This window comes from Myxine glutinosa, chromosome 5 (genome assembly GCF_964187855.1).
Source record: "Myxine glutinosa chromosome 5, kmMyxGlut1.1, whole genome shotgun sequence".
Classification (NCBI taxonomy): domain Eukaryota; kingdom Metazoa; phylum Chordata; class Myxini; order Myxiniformes; family Myxinidae; genus Myxine; species Myxine glutinosa.
This window is the reverse complement of record NC_136265.1, coordinates 51194493-51215858: the sequence shown is the minus strand read 5'-3', so window position 1 is coordinate 51215858 and position 21366 is coordinate 51194493. Positions and strand designations below refer to the sequence as shown.

Sequence of the window (21366 nt, the reverse complement as noted above, 5' to 3'; positions counted from 1 at the left end):
AGTGAACGGAGTAGTGATGGTGTCTCACTTGTGAGGAGTGAACGGAGTAGTGATGGTGTCTCACTTGTGAGGAGTGAACAGAGTAGTGATGAGTCTCACTTGTGAGGAGTGAACGGAGTAGTGATGAGTCTCACTTGTGAAGAGTGAACGGAGTAGTGATGAGTTTCACTTGTGAGGAATGAACGTAGTGGGATGAAGTGTTGGTCTGGTCAGAGTGTTGTATTACGGGCAGAGTTTTCTTACGGTCTGAATGTATGAATCATGTTCTGTACTGAATGTATGAACCAAGTTTTGTACTGAATGTTTACTGTGTTGGCCTCATCGTGTTCCTGGTGAAATTAAACAAGTTATGGTGAATACGACGTCGTATCTGTGCTTTTCCATATCTGTTCGACTAGACGAACCGTGCACACTGCAGGTATTTTTTAAAGTTTTTTCTCTGTTTAATTACGGCTTGGCGCAGTCGAAAATTAAGTGTTAATTAAGTCGCCAGCTATGAAACATATTAATCGATCAGGCAATATCCATCAGAGTTCTGGGCAAGGGTGTAGTAATAAATGAACGTTTCAATCTTACTAGATGCCGATGACGTTTTCCTTATATCAGAGACAGAAGCTGACTTGCAGCTTGTTAAATCATTACAATGGAAATTGAATATAAATGTCGATAAAACTAAAGTTGTACACTATAGAAATATGGCAATACCACGTACAGAATTTGTTTTAAGTGTGTTAGACTATATGTCGGCTGGAAGTCCTACACCGGAATTGCTCTCGGCACCCTTTAAAAAATATTGGATATGCCCACACTCCTTTCTAAAAGTTATTAAAATTCAGAGAACGACAGCATTGGTTTGTCTTACTTATAATGTTAGCTCTTATATGCAGTGTTGGCTTGTAATATGCATTGCCATACCACTTTTAATATCACCACACAGCTCTTTTTCACGGCAATAACTGAGTTTTTGACAAAACAAATATCACCTGTATGTAATAATAAGACTAAATATGCGTAGTAAAATATTTTTTAGCAGGTTTAGAATATATCACCCCATATCGCGAATGTACATGTATATCTAATCCGATACACTTAGACACAAAATGGCGTCCAAATTTGAGTTGACACAACTCTCTATATACAGGGACTCTAGAGTGTACCATTATGGATGGCATAGGGGATTTGCTTGTCCGAGTAAGATTTAGGAAGAAAGATGATGAGAATGAAGAGTGCGTATATGAACAACGACCGCGACACCGGCACAAATGCATGCTCTGGATTGTCCACTCAGTGGACGGCTTGCTTTCGCCTTCGCCTGTCCAATCAGCGGACGGCTCGCTTCGCCTTCGCCCAGCAGACGCCAATACGATGGCGTCGTAAGATGGCGTCGTATCGGCAGTTAATCGGATGCTTTTGGGCCCCAACGTCGGCTAATTCAGATTTTTCGAGTATGGCTGTACGTGATAAATAAAGAGCGCGGTTCGTCGATCGTAAATCCATTAGTGCCGTGGGCATCGGGTCACTGGGTGCGGCGTAAAAGGGATAACAAAGTCGAGTCCTTATGCTATTATTATATAGATCTATAGTTTACTTAGACACCAGTTTGAAATCAATAACGGTAGATTTTCAGTCAAAAATGGATTGTTGCAAACGCTCTGTCCAACAGGGAGAAAGCGTGCATATTTTGTGATTCCGTCACACAAGTTAGATATTGTTTACGTCTCATTTGCAAGCAAGGACGTTATGAAGTTATGATTGTCTAACCTCTTCAGTAATGTAAACAAGCTTTCTGTGTGATTTCCTCAAGAAATTACCCAGTCAGCCAATCGCAGTCAACGTGATGGAATCACAGTTTTGTGTGACGGAATCACAGTTAGTGTGCCGGAGTCACAATATATTGCCATCGAACTTCCAATAGTTTTGTAACTCCACTGACGATGTATAATATAAATGTTATTTTTGGTTTGTGATAACTTTCCCCTTTCATTTAATAATCCCTTCATTTCACAACAATTTCCTCTAAAGTATTTATCCTATTTCGAAAGGTAGGAAAATGTATTTGAAATGTTTTATTCTTGCAAAATATATGCATTTGGATTGAAAAATAACAGATTTCTACTCAGGATAGTAAGTCAATTGATTGTTTTAAACAATACGTTAGCTAATTAATACTATTGTGTATTTTCAGAAAATGACAAAGACTGCAACAGAGCGACAAAGAGAAAGGAGGAGGAGGCTGCGTGAAGACGATGAAACGTGGCAGGAATACCTCAAAAGTGACAGGGACAGAAAAGCTTTCAGGAGAGGATGTATGGATTCTTCGGAACTTCATACATTAAAGAGAAGAGGGAAGCTAGCTACTGAGAAATGGCGTGTTAAGAAGGGCATGGTTGGTGCGCCCAAGAAAGATCAATCCTGTAAAACGCATGGTCCACATGGGACATACAAGTCTAATGCATCCTTTGGAAGAGCGAGGAGACGTGCAGAGAATGCCCTCCCATACAGCCCAAGTAAGAAAGAAGCGGTAGTTAAAAGTCTAGTCTCCACCGTTCTTAAAGTTAAATTGCCCTCGGTAAAAACCCATGCATCTGCAGCTGCGCTAGGTGAGGATAGTAGCGACGCTGTTAAGACATTTTACCAAAGTGACTCGATATCTCGTGTCATGCCTGGAAAGGCAGACTTCATTACTATTTGGCCTGCAGATGGTCCCAAGACAAGACACCAAAAACGGCATATGATGATGACGATAGCTGAGGCCTATCAGACATTCAAAGTACAATTTCCAGATATTGTGATTGGAATGTCAAAGTTTGCCGAACTGCGACCTAAACATGTACTACTGACGTCCCAGATGCTATAAGATTTCCAATCCTATTTTGGATACTTTGTCATTTCAGCTGTGTTAACATGCCACAGGTGCATGTGTGATTCCGTCACATTATGTGTGATTCCGTCACATTACCTGGTCTGCCACCTATAGTTTGCAGTTTCTGCATTGCATTACCAATAAGACTGCGATAGGAAAGCAGTACTAATGTTGACGCCCAAATTTTTTTTTTCTAGACCTTGTGTTCACTAACAGAGCAGAGTTTTTATATCAAATCTCATTAGTCTGTTTACCATGTCCACATAGTGTGATTCCGTCACAAGACTATTCTGGGTAACAAATTTTGTTAACCGGGGTAAGCCTCACTGAGAGTAGTACTTGTCTGTAGCCATGTGACAGTTCTGGTTCAATACATATAATTGAATTCTCTCTGCTCTTAGCATCTATATAATAATAGCGTAAGGACTCGACTTTGTTATCCCTTTTACGCCGCACCCAGTGACCCGATGCCCACGGCACTAATGGATTTACGATCTACGAACCGCGCTCTTTGTTTATCACGTACAGCCATACTCGAAAAATCTGAATTAGCTGACGTTGGGGCCCAAAAGCATCCGATTAACTGCCCATACGACGCCATCTTATTGGCGTCTGCTGGGTGAAGGCGAAGCAAGCCGTCCGCTGATTGGACAGTCGAAGGCGACAGCAAGCCGTCCACTGAGTGGACAATCCTGAGCATGCATTTGTGCCGGTGTCGTCGATCGCGGTGTACGCTAACCTCATCAGGTGGGTTTACCATAATTTCTTACAACCGCGCTCTTTGTTTATCACGTACAGCCATACTTGAAAAATCTGAATTAGTCGACTTTGGGGCCCAAAAGCATCCGATTAACTGCCGATACAACGCCATCGTATTGGCGTCTGCTGGGTGAAGGCGAAGCAAGCCGTCCGCTGATTGGACAGGCGAAGGCGAAAGCAAGCCGTCCACTGAGTGGACAATCCAGAGCATGCATTTGTGCCGGTGTTGTCGATCACGGTGTACGCTAACCTCATCAGGTGCTTCCTAACTCTTACTCGGACAAGCAAATCCCCTATGCCATCCATAATGGTACACTCTATCCATACACCACATCCTCCCTTCCGTGGATGTTCCACGGGTTTCGGCTAGTTCAAGATAATTACCTTATATGTTCAAAATTAGAGTGCACATGGTGATTCTGTCACGATGGAATTCATGTGTTACGTGACGCTGTTTCACGTTAGTTTTGCCGAAAATGCCAAACTTCACTCCCAGAATGGTCCAAAGAGAACATCTCATACATATACTCCATACCATGCAGCGATGCTCACAAACAGCGGGTTTTGAGGACGACGACCATACACCGCTTGAAGAAACTACACGACACGAACCAACTTTCCCTCTTCACTTTCTGCCAACAGAGTGGTATCATCAGCATACGCCTGAGGTTCTTGATATACCTTGATCCTCCAATCTCGACTCCAACCTCTGTGTCATCCAAGTTTGAATTTTCATCAAAATTATTGAAACAGCAAATTCATCTATCAATTTCCAATAATAATAGCATAATAATATTAACTGGCTGGCCGGATGGCCCCGTGGTATGCACAATCGCCCGACCGACCCATGTCACTGGCAAGGTGAATCATCATTGTTTCTGACGTCCCTCGGATGGAAATTAAACTGTGCGTCCCGTCTGCCAGCATTTGTTGGTGGAGGTTAAAAATCCGACGGTGTCCTTCGTGAAGAGGCGGTGCAGCCGTGGACTCAGCCAATGATGCTACCCCGCAGCCTGATGCTGTATACTAACGGAGAAGAAGAATTACAGACATAACTAGAACGGCACTCAGTAGAGAGCAAACCTCGGCCTGGTTGGCCATATCACTCGATGGTGAAGAATCATTGGAAAAAAAATTCTACTAGCTGGATCCGGATCTTTACCAAAATTGAATCGATTCTTCCTTGTCACACACACAACCTGCCCAACAAGTTTCGTCCAAATCCATCCATAACTTTTTGAGATATCCTGCTTTGTATAGTTTTTGGTCCAATATCCCAACGGTGAAGAATCACTTGAATATTAAATAATTCTCATATCCGAATCCATGTTCAGATCTTCACCAAAATCCAATCTATTTGTCCTTGTCAGACACCCAACCGGTCCACAAAGTTTCGTCCAAATCTGTCCACAACTTTTTAAGATATCCTGCTATGGCCCTATCGTTTTTGGCCCTATCTCCCAATGGTGAAGAATCACTTTTAAAATTCTAGTAGCCGGATCCGAATGCGGATCTTCACCACAATCGAATCATTTCGTCCTTGTCACACGCTACCTCTCTGCCAAATTTCGTCCGAATCCGTCCACAACCTTTTGAGATTTTTTTCACAAACGGACAGACAGACAAACGGACAAACAGACAGACAGGGGTGAAAACATAACCTCCATCCACCTTTGGTGGCAGAGGTAATTATATAAATGAACAGGATTATAAATAATTAATTGATATATGTGGGGAAATTACACGCCCAGACCAGGAATCAAATCCAGGCCCTCTGATGAACCGTACCAGAGCACAGAGGACCTGGGTTCGATTCCTGGTTTGGGCATGTAGTTTTCCACATATGTCAATTAATTACAGACTTCCTCATTTTGTTATTTGAAATAATTTTTAAAAAATCAATAAAACCTATGAGTTTGTCTCAAGGTGTACTTTACCAATATCCAGTTATATTTTTGATAAACGTTACGGTTTTTCTTGGTTCTTGCGATGATCCATGGAAATGCAGCCGGGTCTTAACTTCTCTCCAGGTGAGGATAACTTATCTCTCTCTCTCTCTCCTGAAATGTCTCCAGGTAAGACATTCGAGGAGTCAAATGATGATTTCTGGCTCTTTGTGGTGGAGACGGTTGTTGACGTAGCGATGCGGTGTGGTCGAGATAAACAAATTCACCTTTTTCCTGAATATTTATCTCCATCTCCAACAACAACCACTGAAAGCGTTCTTGTGTGGACTGAACAAAGCGTTATTAGAATTTAAAGGTTAAAGTCTGTACTTGACTCTTGATGTAGAATATTCCACACATATCCAATATCACATTCCACTTTGTATTCCAGGTTTCCAATACGCATTTGTAGATGTACATAATACAAGTAATAACTGTGCCTCCAGACTACCATAACCAAATATTATACAACACCTGTTGTTCTCTTCCATTGTTTGAACATTTGGTCTTTGGTTTCACCAACTCGTGGGTTTTATGTTAATAATGTATGAAGAGAAAAGAAAGTTCAAAGGTTATGTGAACTACTCGTTTTGTCAAGGGACAGATCATTGATCAACAGTAGTCCAGGAGCCAGTTTTCAAGAGAGGCCGAGAAAATGAGTTTCGTGCAACACCCACTACACAGTTGGTTTGTCATTTCAGGGTGCTTGGGATACATCTGTAGAACAAATCCAGCCCTGATGTACAGTTCAATTGTGGCAGCAACAATAAATGGCAGCCACTTTTCTATTAAGGGGGTAGCGTAAAGCTCGAAATTGACGATTTGTTTTTTTGTATTTTTGTTTTTTCCGCTCTTCAAATAGGGATTCTTCAACATTATAATTAAAAGGATAATGGGAAGTATGAGGGGATTTTCGTTATGCTGTTCGAGTATGATTTAAAAATTTTTAAATTATTATACCTTGTAGTATACCCAAAACACAAAATCGCTGATATATGTAGTTTTTGCTTTTCGACTGTAATTATGCAATATCATCTTTACGTTGTTCAAATGCGGTTATGGTTGTAATATGATATATCTTTATGATCTTTTCAAGAAACAAAATTGGACAATCCTTAAGTAAAGTCAGAAAAATATAGATTTCATTTCCCCTTAAATCATCAACCCCACTCCTGTTATGACCAAAAGTCCACAAGTAATCTCAGCAAAAATATCTCACCAGGTCAAATCTGGCTGCGTATCATAACCATAGTCATTCACTGAACATTACAATGTTAACATATAACTGTTATTTGTTGTATTATTAAAATAAACACATATTTTGCTACTGAATCATCCTCTAAGTGGTATAAAATCACGAAAATGTCATCATTAATCTTCCTCATCATCATCCTCTGAGTCGCTTGTGGTAGGTTCTTTGTTTGGGTTTTTGCATTGTTCACCTCTCATGCAAGTCAGGTGGCGTACTGACATGGCGAGACTTACATGCTTGGGTGTTTTTACTCTGCCATGTAAAGCGCTGTGCACAATATCTTGGCCAAGCATTATAACATGACGTTCATCTTCTGCATTAGGGTTATCCTCAGTGTATGGTGGTGGAGCTGATTCCTTGCAGATGGCTCAGCGCAGGAAGTTATATAGACTTTTTGGTAGCATGTCCTTGGACCTCCTCAGATTTAGATCATGAAGACTCAATGGGCGAATTTGGATGCCTGCACAGTCCTTCAAATCGGTCCTGATGATCTGAGCAGCATGGTAAATGGTGCTCATCGGCCCAGCGTCTGCATCGTCATGGGTAACGTATGCTGTATCTGTAGTTGCAGTTTGTCTCTCTTTCAAATGAGCGGCGTTGATAACTTCACATAGTGAGATCTTGCTGGAGTATACCAATTGGGATTTGCTTCGATCCTGCTGTTGATGAAAAACCACACTGTCCTTGAAGTGATTCTGGAACCTTAGCTTGAGTCTCTGGCTGGTATAGCTATCTGCTGTTTTAACATCCATACCTGTCAGAATAGTCTTGTACTTTGCAAGAAGGCTGGTGAGCTCATAAGCCTTTCCTCGCTGGATGCCTACTTCAACCGAGGACATGAGCTTAGTAAAGGCATCTGAATAGACATCTTCTGTGCGCTTCTCTTCCTTGTATGCATGGTACTTGAGGTTCGCTTTGCTTGTATACTGAGCTTTACATGGGTTGTGGTATTTAGCCTCAGCAGCTATCAGGTCAATGCCACCTATCTTGGTAAGCATGTCGTCGTCTCCCTTTACACATGCTGATTGCTGTATTGCGGTACACGCATCAAACGTTGTAATATTGTACAGTACCTTGCTCTTTCCATGGTACTTGCGTTGACAGAAGAGACACAACGACCAGTCAACAGCAGGTGCTGAACTTCTCAGCTGGGTTGTACTTTCGTCAACGTCCTTCAAACAGCAATCCTCTGCTGGCTTTCCATGGACATACTTAAGATTGTGTGAGCTTGTGTACGACGTAACATGCACGATGCCAAACAGTTTCCATAACGTGCAACGTTTCAATAGAACTCTCCAGACATTGGTAGGTTTCATCACGTCTGTATTTTGCAGCTGATACAAACTTTGCAATTCCTTCATCACCTGCGTTCCTTAAATCTGAAGCTGTGCTTGTTTGGCAGATGATGCATTTTTTCCAATCGATTAGTTTCATGCGTTTTTGTGGTAGAAGTGGGAAAGATTCCTCTGCACTACTCTCGCTCGCCATGCTTAGGTTGTTATGTTCCTTGCTTCTTATTCAGACAACTGCAAAATACAAAGTGCAGTTTCATGTTACAACAATAATATGATATTTCATCACATCACTACTATTTCAACGCATAGACAACTGTGTAAAATGTTTTGATAGCAAAATATTTGGAAATTTCGGGAATTCCTCGAATTAGGCGATATTATTTTTGCATAATTATATGAACAACTATGACATGCGAAATATAAAACTATTTTATAACATACACATATAGATGTCTCATACTCATGAATGAAACTTTCACAACAAAATTGGATGTATCTTGCCTGTAGGGGCTAAGAGAAAAAATAAATAAATGAAATCCGACAAAATCTCAGATTTACGCCTCGTACACCACCCCCCTCATAGAAAAGTGGCTGCCATTTATTGTTGCTGCCACAATTCAACTGTACATCAGGGCTGGATTTGTTCTATAGATGTTCCCCAATCACCTGGAAGTGACAAACCAACTGTGTAGTGGGTGTTGCACAAAACCATTTTGAGCAGATTCTGGCTCCTGGACTACAGGGACAGATCATTGGGTTTGCTTTTTCAAATATATGTAAAATAAGTATTTATCGGAGAGTGAAAATCAAAGACTTCTTGAATACGTGTTGTGATAACGAGTTTGTTTAGAAATGTTCCTTATAATTGAGATCGAGTGCGATGTTTTATCTTCAGATTTTATTGTGGCTGTGAAGGTGGAGTCCGAGTTTCTGGACCAGTCCTCACTCAACAAAGGTTTGTAGGACAACAATCTTCATGTTATAGTTATTTTTAGTTATTCTTTACTATAAAATGGGAACGCCATGTTTGTTTGCTTTGCCAACTGAAGTTTCTCATCGATCTCGATCAAGCACCAGTCATTCATTATTTATGAGCAGTGCATTGGTTTGGTGCCATGTTAATTCTGATGACTTCCGCCAACGAATGTGTTTGGCTGTTTGTGAGCAGAATACCTCAAATGGTTATGGACAGATTCAGACAAAACTTGTTGGACATGTTGGGTGTGTGACAAGGCCAAATTGATTAGAATTTGGTGAGGATCCAATTGTGGATACTAGAATTTTAAAAGTGATTCTTCACAATTAAAAATGATATATGTAGCACGATCTCTTTAAAGTTGTGGATGGGTTATGACAAAACTTGGTCCGTGAGGGAGATGTAGATGGAGTCATCACTATTTGGAGGACGGTACAACACACAGACTTGAAACAGAGGTGGGAGTGGATGAGAAGTCACAGCCAGAGGTACTCCTGCGGTTTGGGAGGTGTAAGAACAGTACAAGGACAGCAGAAATTGAGTTTTTGATGTGAAGTATTACTCTGCTGCCGGTGCGTGATTCAGGCCTATCAAATCGGAGGAGACAGTAACCAGGGAGAGACACTATGGAGTTGGGGACGTCCTGTGGGAGGAAGGATTCTGTTAAACAGATATCTGGTTTATTGGCAGTAGCCTGGATTTAAAGATCTGTCAAGTTGGAGCGAGGCATTGGATGTTTGAGATACACGCAGTTGGGGCCAACAGGTGCAGCCTTATATCCCATTGGGACAAAAAGGATAAGTAAGTAAGTAAGATTTAGGGTAACATTGCATGTATAAACACCTCTTGTTTGAGAGCGGTGCCAGGTGAGGACTTCCCATCATGAAAAGCAACACGGAAAAGTGATCCGTGCTTTAAAAGGACCGTCAGAATCTGTCTGGCTGGTGAGTGCCAGCCATGGTGGCATATTGTTCTGTGGAGCTCTTGAAGAGGGGAAATATCTTTTTTATTGGGGTGTGGTGAAAATCAAGGATGTCCACACCTGCTCCAATCCTGAAGTTTAGAAGGCGCTCGGTGTCAGGTTTTATCTCGCCTTCGGTCACCGTGTACCCAAGGAGGTCTATTGTTTTGGTAGCATAGTGGCACTTGTCCTCATTGAAGGTGACATTGCACCGACGTGTCACGTCCAGGGTATGTCTGCAAATCGTCACATTGTCCACATAAACGAAGATGTCTTGTAAGTATTGCTCTATAGCCAAAATATCGTCTATCGCACGTTGAAAGCAAGTCACTCCGTTTGTGACCCCAAACGGGATGCGACAGAATTGATACAGCCGTTGTCCGGATTGGAACCCTGTATAGGGCTTATCTGACTCCCTTATAGGGATGTGATGATACGTGGATTTTAGGTCCAAGGTGCTGAAGACGCGATACTTAGCCACTTCTCTGACTAAATCGTCTATTTTTGGCAGGGGATACGCATCTAATTGCGTGTACCAGTTAATTGTCTGACTGTAATTGACGACCAATCTTTTTCCGTAAGATTTTTTTTCCGTAATCACACTTCCGTAAGTGTGATTCTCTGTTTGCACGACTAGTACCTGAGCTCGCAACGGAGACCTACTTGGCTCTATAATACCCTCCCTTAGTAAACGCCTAGTCTCATCGGCGATATACTGAGCATCTGCACAAGTGTACCGTCGCGACTTTATAGTTTGAGGTTTGCAATCGACAGTTAGGCTAGGAAACAGAGCCAGAGTGTCGATATCCATTTTGGCTAAACCGCATACAGAGAGTGTATTTTCACCTTTCCCAAAATGCATTTCCAGGCGCCCATGTCGGCGCAAAAAGTCGTGTCCGATCAGCACACCAGCACACAAATCAGCGATCACCGCGAGTTTGACATCGGTATAAGTCACATCATTGACCACAAGGCTGAGTGTACACAAGCCTTTGGTGCGAACCCACAAGCCCGATGAAGCCAGATAGACGCGGCGTGTATCTTGTCCCACGACCCATTGATATCGTTGAACCAGCACTTGGCTGATGAAGCTTGAGCTATTTCCGGTGTCCACAAGTGCTTGGGTGGGAATTCCTTCCATGAGCACTTGCAGCACGGCACTTTGCAAACCGCTCGACATGTCCGGTTTTCCGGCGTGCGCCAAGCATGATGTGTTTGTCCCGGCGAGGGTCGATCGCCATGTGGTTTTCGCAGTCTGGCACACCTTGGCGAAGTGACCTTTCCAGCCACAATTATGACACGCGCATTCCCTTGCAGGGCAAGAAGCACGCAAATGTCTTTTATTGCCACAAAAATAACATTTTGCATTCTCCGCAGAGGAAGAGGTGGCGGCCGCAGCGTTCAAGCTTTCCTCATCTTCTGATACCAGCAACGCGGAGGCTGATTCCGGGGCCCCTGCGATCCCAGCGTGGGATCGCTCGGTCGATGCCGTCGGCTCCGAGCGCGCTTCGGCCACAGCCTTCGCTGTGAGAAAGGGCCAGCCGTACGCCTCCGCACGAGTTGTCGCCAGCTGTAATACGCGTGCCTTCTCGCACACTTGTTGGAAGGTTAGCGTAGCTTCCTCAAGCAACCGTAATCTGATTGCTGGCAATGCGATGCCAGCGACAAAGGCATCACGCATAAGATCATCGGTCGACTCCGCGACCATTCGGGGTTCCATCAGACAATCTTTTCCGAGTTGTCTCAACTCCTGTATGTAATGTTCTTGGCTCTCCGACGGGTCTTGGCACCGGGTCGCGAGCATGCGACGTCCATACAAAGTGCTGCGTTGCTTGATGAAGATGTCTCTCAAGGTTTCAACGGCAGCTTCATATGTGGCACAGTGAGATATGTAGTCACTTACTCACCGCAAGCAGGTTGGTGGTCTTTCCATCTTCTACCGACTCCTCTCCGGCCTTGCTCCCCCAGCTCTCTCTGGGCTCTGTCCCCCAAATATTCCTACAGGTCGCACAAGATCTGCCTGCAACCCTCTTATGGTTAAACTGCCAAAATCAAGACTCTCTGCTCACCTTTACTCCTTCATTCCTCTTTTCTCCCGCCTCTGGAACAAACTCCCTCACTCTCTTCAATCCCACTCCTCCCTCCAGGTCTTTAAAACGGCTGTTCACCACCATCTCTTATCTTCCCCAATCCAAAACCTTGATCTTTTCTACCCCCACTAATTTCACCCCAAATCTACTTTTTTGAGGTGACTTTTGTCTTCTTTCCTGGAAGTCCTTGGTGTCCTTGCGTTTTATACCTATCCTGTCTCCCTCCAGGCCCTCTCCCTCCCACACATCTCCCGATGTCCCTGCTCTCAAATGTTGTGTTTGTGTGCTTTCTCCCCTTCTCTCCCCATCTTGTCGACCGCTCCCCTTTTTATATACTTTGTGTGCTTGTTTGTTTGATGTGTTTGTTTGATAAATGTTAGCTCTTTCACGAGCCTCGACTCTATACAAAAAAAACAAAAAAAAAAACACCGTATCACTCACGTGACAAGTTAAAATAGAGAGCTTCTGTGGCGGGGTGAGGTCCGGAACCACAGCGATGTAATACTGAAGGGAGCTATACCAATGCCCCCATTGGCCCACTGCATTCGTCGCCTGAGGATCCCCACAGAAGGTCTCGAGGCGAAGCAGTTTTTCCATCACTCCAAGCATAGGATTCGAAGTGGATTAAAAATGTGGTGAAAATCAAGGATGTCCACACCTGCTCCAATCCTGAAGTTTAATCCACTTGAATTTGACACATCTACAAAAGGTATAAAACACTATGAAGCAAGCATTTCAGCCATCATAAGGCAATGGCTACCATCATAATGCAATGGCAAGTACATGGCATAGTGTTTATCATCCTTGCCAAACTTGAAGCTGGACTATGCAGAAAATGAATCCCTACCTCCCGACAGGTGTTTATATAGTCAGCGAACAACTCGCATGGATGGGTCATAGAACTGCATCTTTAATGAGTGGTCATGGGAGGAGGGACGCTGCTCGGAGATGTATTCCCTTAGTTTCATACCACAGGGGGCACCCCGTGCAGGGGCGGATCTAAGATTTCCAATAAGGGGGGTCGCAACTGATGAGGGCCAAAGGCCCGAAGCCTGTAGCGGGGGTTCTGGGGGTCCTCTCCCAGGAAAATTTGAAAATTGTACTGCTCCAAATGCGTTTTCCTGCAATCTGGGGAGAAATATTCATGCCTCAATTTTAGGCATTTTATCCCCGTATCTTTTGATTTTGGGGATTGATTTTGAAAAACGGGATTCGAAATTAGATGGAAAACATACACAGTCAGACAGAAAAAGTACTTGTGTAAGTGATAAAACAGAAAGATTTATTTAGTAGAAGTGCTCAGTCATGAGGGTGAATGAATGATTATCCAGAGCATCACAGTATGGAAATAATTAATCCACAGTCACTGAAATCTTCTACCCATGGAACAATACAATCGGACCAGTTTTAAAATCACCACTGATTCATCAAATCAAATGCGCCCTTGTCGCAAATGTCTGGTTTTATTTTACTTTTCACCGAGTGGATTTACGAAGAGCATCCTCCGTGGATATCTATTGGTGTATGCGATATACAGTCTGAGAGTCATTTAGGTGCTTTTTTGCAAACTCCAAGCGGGCTTTCATGTGTCTTTCACTGAGGAGAGGCTTCCGTCTGGCCACTCTGCCATAAAGCCCAGATCGGTGGAGTGTTGCGGTGATGGTTGTCCTTCTGGAAGTTTCTCCCATCTCCACACAGGATCTCTGGAGCTCAGCCAGAGTGACCATCGGGTTCTTGGTCACCTCTCTTACCAAGCTCCCCCGATTGCTCAGTTTGGCCTGACGGCCAGCTCTAGGTAGAGTCCTGGTTGTTCCAAACTTCTTCCATTTAAGAATTATGGAGGCCACTGTGCTCTTGGGAACCTTCAATGCAGCAGAATTTTTTTTGTAGGCTTCCCCAGATCTGTGCCTCGACACAATCCTGTCTCTGAGCTCTGCAGGCAGTTCCTTCGACCTCATGGCTTGGTTTTTGCTCTGATATGCATTGTCAGCTGTGAGACCTTATATAGACAGGTGTGTGCCTTTCCAAATCATGTCCAATCAATTGAATTTACCACAGGTGGACTACAATCAAGGTGTAGAAACATCTCAAAGATGATCAAGATGAATGGGAGGCACCTGAGCTAAATTTCAAGTGTCATAGCAAAGGGTATGAATACTTATGACAATGTGAAATTTCAGTTTTTTTTTTTTAATAAATTTGCAAAACTTTCTAAAATCCTGTTTTCTCTTTGTCATTATGGGGTATTGAGTGTAGATTGATGAGGGAAAAAATGAATTTAAACGATTTCAGCATAAGGCTGCAACATAACAAAATGTGAAAAAATTGAAGGGGTCTGAATACTTTCTGAATGCCCTGTATATGTGTGTGTGTGTATATATATATATATATATATATATATATATATATATATATATATATATATATATATATTGTTACGGTCCGCGGTTAAGGATGTTGTGTTTGCCGAGCGGAGGCTCCGCGACCGAACAGTTGTTCCCCGACTAAACCCGATTCACCCAAACGTTGGCCGTATCGCGCCACAGATATTCAATGGGGAAAAGACTAAGACGACGAATGCAAAGAGGAAGGAGAAGAAGACGTACAGAAGAGTAACGGGGTTTATTATTATTTACACACACACATAAGCAAAAAGAGCAGTCACGGGTATTGACAGCGGACATGAAAACGCAGGTGACACAGTGAAAATTACTAGCTTATACAGACTTAGTTACTACCCAGGACAGCACGAACAAAACAAACTCACGTACGCAAATGGGGAACTTGCAGGCAGGAATGGCTGGAAGGGATGAGCAGGTGGGATCACAGGGCACAGCGAGCAGGTCCACTCCGGGCGGGAAGCGGGGAGCCGGCAGCTCCTTGTAATCCGCTTTACAGCGCACGCCGGCAGCTCCTGGTATTCGGCTTTACAGCGCACGCCGGCAGGGTTACTCGCTGCCCCGTCAGGGCTTCACGCGGCTGGTTGAAACGGGGCTGGACTCATCTGCCGTATCTCTTTGCAACTCGTTCGTAAAAGTTCCTCTGCTTTCTCTTGGACCCTTTGTTTGTCGTGTACCTCTCCACGCAGCTCAGCTCATATTCCCTTCCTCTCACTTCTCTCCAGCGCGGGACTGACACGCCCTCTTACGCACCTGGACTCCTCTGCCGTATCCCTCGTGTAGCTTCTCCCAGCGATCGTCGCACCCTTCTGTCTAAACCTTCAGCGCGGGTCTGACACGCCCCCCTTGGTTTCGGTACCGCCCTCCCCCCCGTGCTCTGTTTCGTGACCTTGTATGGTAATCCCACGGGCTTGTCTCCTTATTTGGGCATCGCGCCGACGGCACGCCCCTCGTGGCGAGCCACGGGCTTGTTTCCTTATTTGGGCATGGGGCTGCACAGCCCCGCCCTTCGTGGCGCGCCCTGGGCTTGCCTCTCCCTGGCGACCCCGCCCCTCCTGTTCAAACAGAGCACGGAGCACATATTCACTATAGCAGCGAATTGAGAGGGCGTGCACCCCACACTTGTGAACTGCTTTACCCGCAGATGGAGAGTTTGGCTGGGAAATGGAAGTATTGAAGGGGAGCTATTCTTAATTGATTCTGTGCAATGGAGTATTATTTTAATGGAAGACAAGGCCTTACCCTAAAACACATAATAAGATATAAGCTACTGAACAAGGGTCTTATCGGGTCCTGCAATGTGGTGTTTCATGGAATAACTACCGGGACGCCCTTTTTACTTTTACACAACACTGGAGGCAGGAGGCGCAGAATAAACAATAATAATAATAAAGCACACAATAAAAAAAATACAGTCCTCATATCCGCAACAATATATATATATATATATATATATATATATATATATATATATATCTATATATATATATATATATATATATATATATATATATATATATATATATATATACATATATGCATATGTCTCCGAGTGATGACATATACATATACATATATGATGATGATGATGGTAAGTCTCATGGTGGTCTCATACTCGTCATGGGGGCAGGAACGTGTGGGGCAGCAGATCAGGCGGCTGGTTGTGGCCCTAACCTAATCCTAACTATGCCCACTTAATCCCGCTAACTACTTCTACCCCCTTTTAGTCTTTTTAACCTAGCCCTACTCTATCTCGGCCAATAAACCATTCAATCTAAACTATTCCTCCAGGGTTCATTAATGCACCCTATCTACACCTATCTCCCGGGAGAACACCAAAACACACACGGTGCCAAATTAATGAGGTGGAGTGGCACCACTAGGCTCGCCGGTGGGGCAGCCCACTGGGGGGCGTGCTTACCCCTACCCCTACTAAACAATTTGGGACACAACAAGTCCTCGCAAAGGCCAATTAATCAACCCCGTTATCTCAGCGGCCGCAAACACACACAATGGTACCAAGGGGGAGCATCCTTACTCTAACCTACCATTTCCAAAGACTTTTCTCTTTTACCATTACACCCCCCCCCCCCCCCCCCCTACAGTGGTTCTATGCAACCAATTTACCCAATGTCCCACACGTTGGTGCTTTTACAAATTTGGGTCCGGCCCTCAAATATTTCTTCCTGTGCCATCGCACAATTTCCTGGCTGGGCAGGGTGGCTCTACTGGCAGGGTAACCTACCTGCATACCCACCGGTGGCACCCCCGTGATGCTGTAGCCACCTCTGAGCTCACCTTCTCCTGAACCTAACAATGGGGGATGCCTTCTCTGGCTCTCACCCCTCGTTGACTACGATGGCATCTGGTGACCCAGGCCCCTTCCCTTGGGTACCTGTGCCCACTACACAACACTAAACTGGTCCCCTGGACCCCTACGGCCTCACTTGGCCGGCGAGTCCCCCCTACGAGAGGACACATTGACGTGCCACACTCCCAGCCTCTCAACAACACCATTGCACCTTTGCAAAACAAAACTTTCTGCACACAGCAGCAACCACAGAATGACATCCCTTATCCAAAACATCTGAACCCCCCTCTACTCTAACGCCAATGCAGGCGAGGGTTCACCTCCATCGGGGGTGTACTCTGCTCCACAAACACCCACCTGGTATCATTCACTCAATCTTTTCTTCTACAAAAACAAATATTCGCCACGCACCTCATTCACACCTCATCACTCACAACAAGCGTTCCTCCATTCATCCTTCAATTGTCGGGACAATGAGGAAGAAGAAGGAAGGCGCTAAACTATCGTCTGCCAATTCCAAAATAATTAGTTCCCAACTCGTCAATTTACATCGCCACTAACCCCTCCAATCTCTAAGTCCCCTTTCCCACTTTAACGAATTTGACGCCGATTCGCGCCGATGTAACATCGTGGCAAGTCGTAGGGGAGATGTGGGAGTGTCGTAGATGTAGTCGGGGGAAGTCCTTAGCAGTCGGGAGAGGTCGTAGTCATGTCGTGGGCACTTTTACGTCGTGGCGCTAATTTTGAAATGTTCAAAAATTTCAGAGGACATCCAGGAGGCCGAGGGAGACCACGCTGCCCAGGGGGGCCAGGCTGCCCAGGGTGAAAAGGATACACAGGGGGGAAAGGCTGGCCAGGAGAGAGATGAACTGTCTGACGATCCAGAAGAAGGCGGCCAGACAACACAGGGACCCAAGAAGAAGAGGACTCGTGGGTCCACGTACATTTTCACCGACCGACAGGAGGTGGACCTTGCGGAGTGGTACCGGGAGAACGAATGCTTCTACAACAAGAAACTGAAGGCTTTCAAGAACACAGAAATGAAGAGGCGGCTGCTGGAGGAAAAGGCAGCAAGGTTGGAACCCCCCTGTACGTGTAAGTACCTCTTAAAATGTTTCATTTAAAATTTCCAATGTCCTGAATATATGTCCCATAAATTTTGCCCAATGGACATTATTTTTGTGTTTGAAATTGTAAGCAAACATTTGCCCAATAGGGCTCATTGCTAAAATATTGCGAAGATGTTGGCCAAATAATGCTGCTTAATATTGTACCAATTGTGACAAAATATTACCATGCAGGCTGCCTGTCCTTTTAAAATAATTCATGTCAAGAAACTGTAATGAGAGGGTCCTTCACAATTTGTAAATGTCGCAGGGATACAGGGTATTGGCTGTTTTCTTGGTATGCTTTTCCAGTGAAATAATAGCTACAAGTCTTGGCAGACATTAAATATTTTGTTATTTTTTTTCCAGACCAGCAGCTGAAGACTCTCTTTGAAAGTATGCGGACCAGATATGGGAAGATTACAGCGCTCAAGTCAGGCCAGGGGGCTGTGGAGGAACTTTCTGAGAGGGACCAGACCATTTACAACACCTACAGGTTCCTGGACACCCACATCAAGCGCTGCCCGAGCCGCCAGAGTGCCAAGGTGTGTTGAATAATTAAACCATGTCAATTAATCTAAATTTAATTTTAATTTAATTTAAATGTTAACAATTACCAAGAACAACCGAGACAATTGTTTCAAATGTACAATAGCAAATTTTATTTACAATACATACATTATTTACAAGGCATTGACTTTGAAATGGAGAACTGCAAAGACTTCAAGAATTTCCATCTTTTTTATTTCATGAATTTGCTGTTGGGATCTTCTTGCCAACTTGAGTCCAACTTGAGTAGCTTCATTTGCTTCAGGACCTGACCAGACAACCTGCGACATACAAGCAAACAAAAACATTTAAAGTACTTGTTGTTTAATGTTGATTATTAGTCCCCCACCGGTGTACCCCGGAGGGGACTATAGGTTTGCACTCCGTCCCTCCGTCTGTCAGTCTGTCAGTCTGTCACGCAAAGAACAGCTTTCCGGACTTATTTTCTAAACTCTTAATGCTAATGATTTCAAACTTGGTACATGGTTTCCTAATGATAAGTTACAGATCAAGTTCGAACTTCACGACGTTTCGATCATTTTTGACAAAGTTATGGCACTTTGAACTTTGGTAATTTCCCCAACAGTTTTCCGGACGACAGACTGCCGGTAGGGGACATGTATTGCAGCGCAATACTCAGAATGCTTGTTGTTTTATGTTTTTCAGTTTCCAAAAGGGGCTGCCGAGTCTAATAAGAGCGCTGCAACAACATCACAAGAATCCCAGGAGGAAGAGGCCATGACAGGGACAGAAGATGATGATGTGACAGAGATGGATGCCCCACCACCACTGCCATCACTAGATGACAAGCCTGACCAAAGGGTGGCCAAGGGCAAGGGCGAGGACAAGAGTACACCTGACAGTGATGAAATGATAGCCAGGGTAAATATAACTTTTTTGTCTTTACAAATATTACAAAATATTAGCAAATAATGAATTTTTTAACTTTGCCATAAAAAGAAAGTACTCCTAAATTAAATTTAAAATAATTGTCATCATGACATCGTTACTCTGGCAAATGACAAAAAATTTAAATCAAATTTAATATATTGCTGTACTTGCCCAGAAAAGTTCTGACATTAAACTTATCATTATTGTTGAAGGAAAAACAAATTCACACTGTTTCTGTAATGACATGTAATTGTATATATCACCAACAATGTTAACATGATATTAATAAATGCTTTCAATTGTGTGTTGTGGCTCCTTGAGAGGGCGGACAAAGCCGCAGAGTTGAGGAAGAGCCTGGCCACTCACACAGTCCCCAAGTTCCCACACGAGGAGGCGGTCCAGCAGTTTGTTGGCTACATCTCAACCCAGTTACGGCAGATTCGCAGGGAAGACTGGTGCGAGTTCAGCATGGAAGCCATGAGGTTGATGAACGACTTTGTCACCCGTGGCCAGCAGCCTGCAAGCTACCAGGAGCATGTGCCACCAGACATGTCCTACCAACAGCAGCAGCAGTACCAGCAACCACAACAATATGGGTATGTCATGCCCCCACCAAGTACCCCACCAAGGAGCTACACCACCATGCGGTCCCCAGCACCAAGACCCCTGCCCCCTACGCCCTCTTCATACGTGTCAGCACGTAGCCCTGCTTACGGTCAGCAGCAGCAGCCCAGCTTCAGCGCTACCCCAGTGTCCAGCTTCATGTCCAGCGCCTCTACAAGCCAGCAGTACAGCACCGGACACTTTGGAGCGCCACCTCCATCGCAAGTGGCAACTGGCAAAGAGACACCAGAGGCCACCAGCCGTTCATCTGATGTAATGCTTTCCTCCACCATTTATGAGAACATTTAAACTTGTAAATTTTGTGCCATGAACCTTGACCACTGAAGAAACTTTAAATTAAAAGTGAAATTTTGAACATGTTGTGCCATCAACATTACCATGAACATTGAAGAATCCTTAATTTAAAAATGGAACTTCAAACATATTGTGCCAAATGTAAACTTGTGAGACTGCAGGACTTTGAAAAAGTGTGTGGATCTGGATCTGTTACTACAATTAAAGTTTTTAATTTTTTTTACTTCTAGTCTTGTGTTTTGAATGCTTTGCCATTTGCCAGGGGGACTTGGGTAATTTGGGCCCAAAAGCAGGTCGGCCGGGGGGCGGGGGGGCTTACAATATCAAATGTTTTGAGGGGGAGGGGGCTTGGTTGAGATGGATCTCTGCAAAAAAATATAATTTTATAATATTGAGTACTTTACCTTATATCATCGTGTCCTGCCACGGAACCTTGCCAACTGGGGAGTTGTAGTAATCCCGCAGGTAGTTACGCTGGACCTTGGCCACCTTGGCAGATGTGTTCCTGGACAGGGACTCCAGTCCCAGAAGGGTCTCATCTTCCCACCAGGAACCGGGGATCACTTCATGGGTTGTTTGATCTTCCCTGTCCACCTCCTGGTTGGCTTGCCTGGGATACCGGATGAGGAGCAGGTTGTGCAGCAGGCAGGCTGCCAACACTATGGACTGAACTCTATCTGGGTGCTGTTGCATTGGGGTCAGCATGCAGCGGAACCTGAAGTCACAACATTGACAAGTTATAAATTAATTCGAAACAAAGTGGCATATTTTGTAGTTGTCCATTTAAAGGTAATATTTAAGTGTAACATTTGACATAAAATTGGTACTTGTTGTAAGACTTTAAATCATTGAAATTATTACAGTTAACAGTCCTATGTAGAAACACAAAAACATGCATACCTGTGCACCAGGATACCAAATGCATTCTCCACCACTCGACGTGCCCTGGACAGCCTGTAGTTGAAGATGCGCTCTGCGTTGGTCATGAGCCGGTGGGGGTAGGGTTTCATCAACCAGGTGCGCAATGCGAAGGCGTCGTCTCCCACAATG

The 21366-nt window shown here is 44.1% G+C and overlaps 1 protein-coding gene across 4 annotated transcripts in view; it reads left to right on the top strand.

The window, feature by feature from the left end:
* The window catches only part of LOC137427546 (uncharacterized), a 35302-nt gene extending 14769 nt beyond the window's left edge, over positions 1-20533 (top strand). For 3 of the 4 annotated variants that reach the window (XM_068117125.2, XM_078778021.1, XM_078778020.1), the window contains 6 exons: positions 2186-2507; positions 9011-9070; positions 17618-17947; positions 18328-18503; positions 19174-19389; positions 19720-20533. In XM_068117125.2, the coding sequence (XP_067973226.2) occupies positions 2186-2507; positions 9011-9070; positions 17618-17947; positions 18328-18503; positions 19174-19389; positions 19720-20310 (1695 nt within the window). In that variant the 3' untranslated portion in view covers positions 20311-20533. The remainder of the gene's footprint in view (positions 1-2185; positions 2508-9010; positions 9071-17617; positions 17948-18327; positions 18504-19173; positions 19390-19719) is intronic. The other variant, XM_078778022.1, reaches the window with a different exon arrangement.
* The last annotated feature ends 833 nt before the right edge of the window (positions 20534-21366 follow it).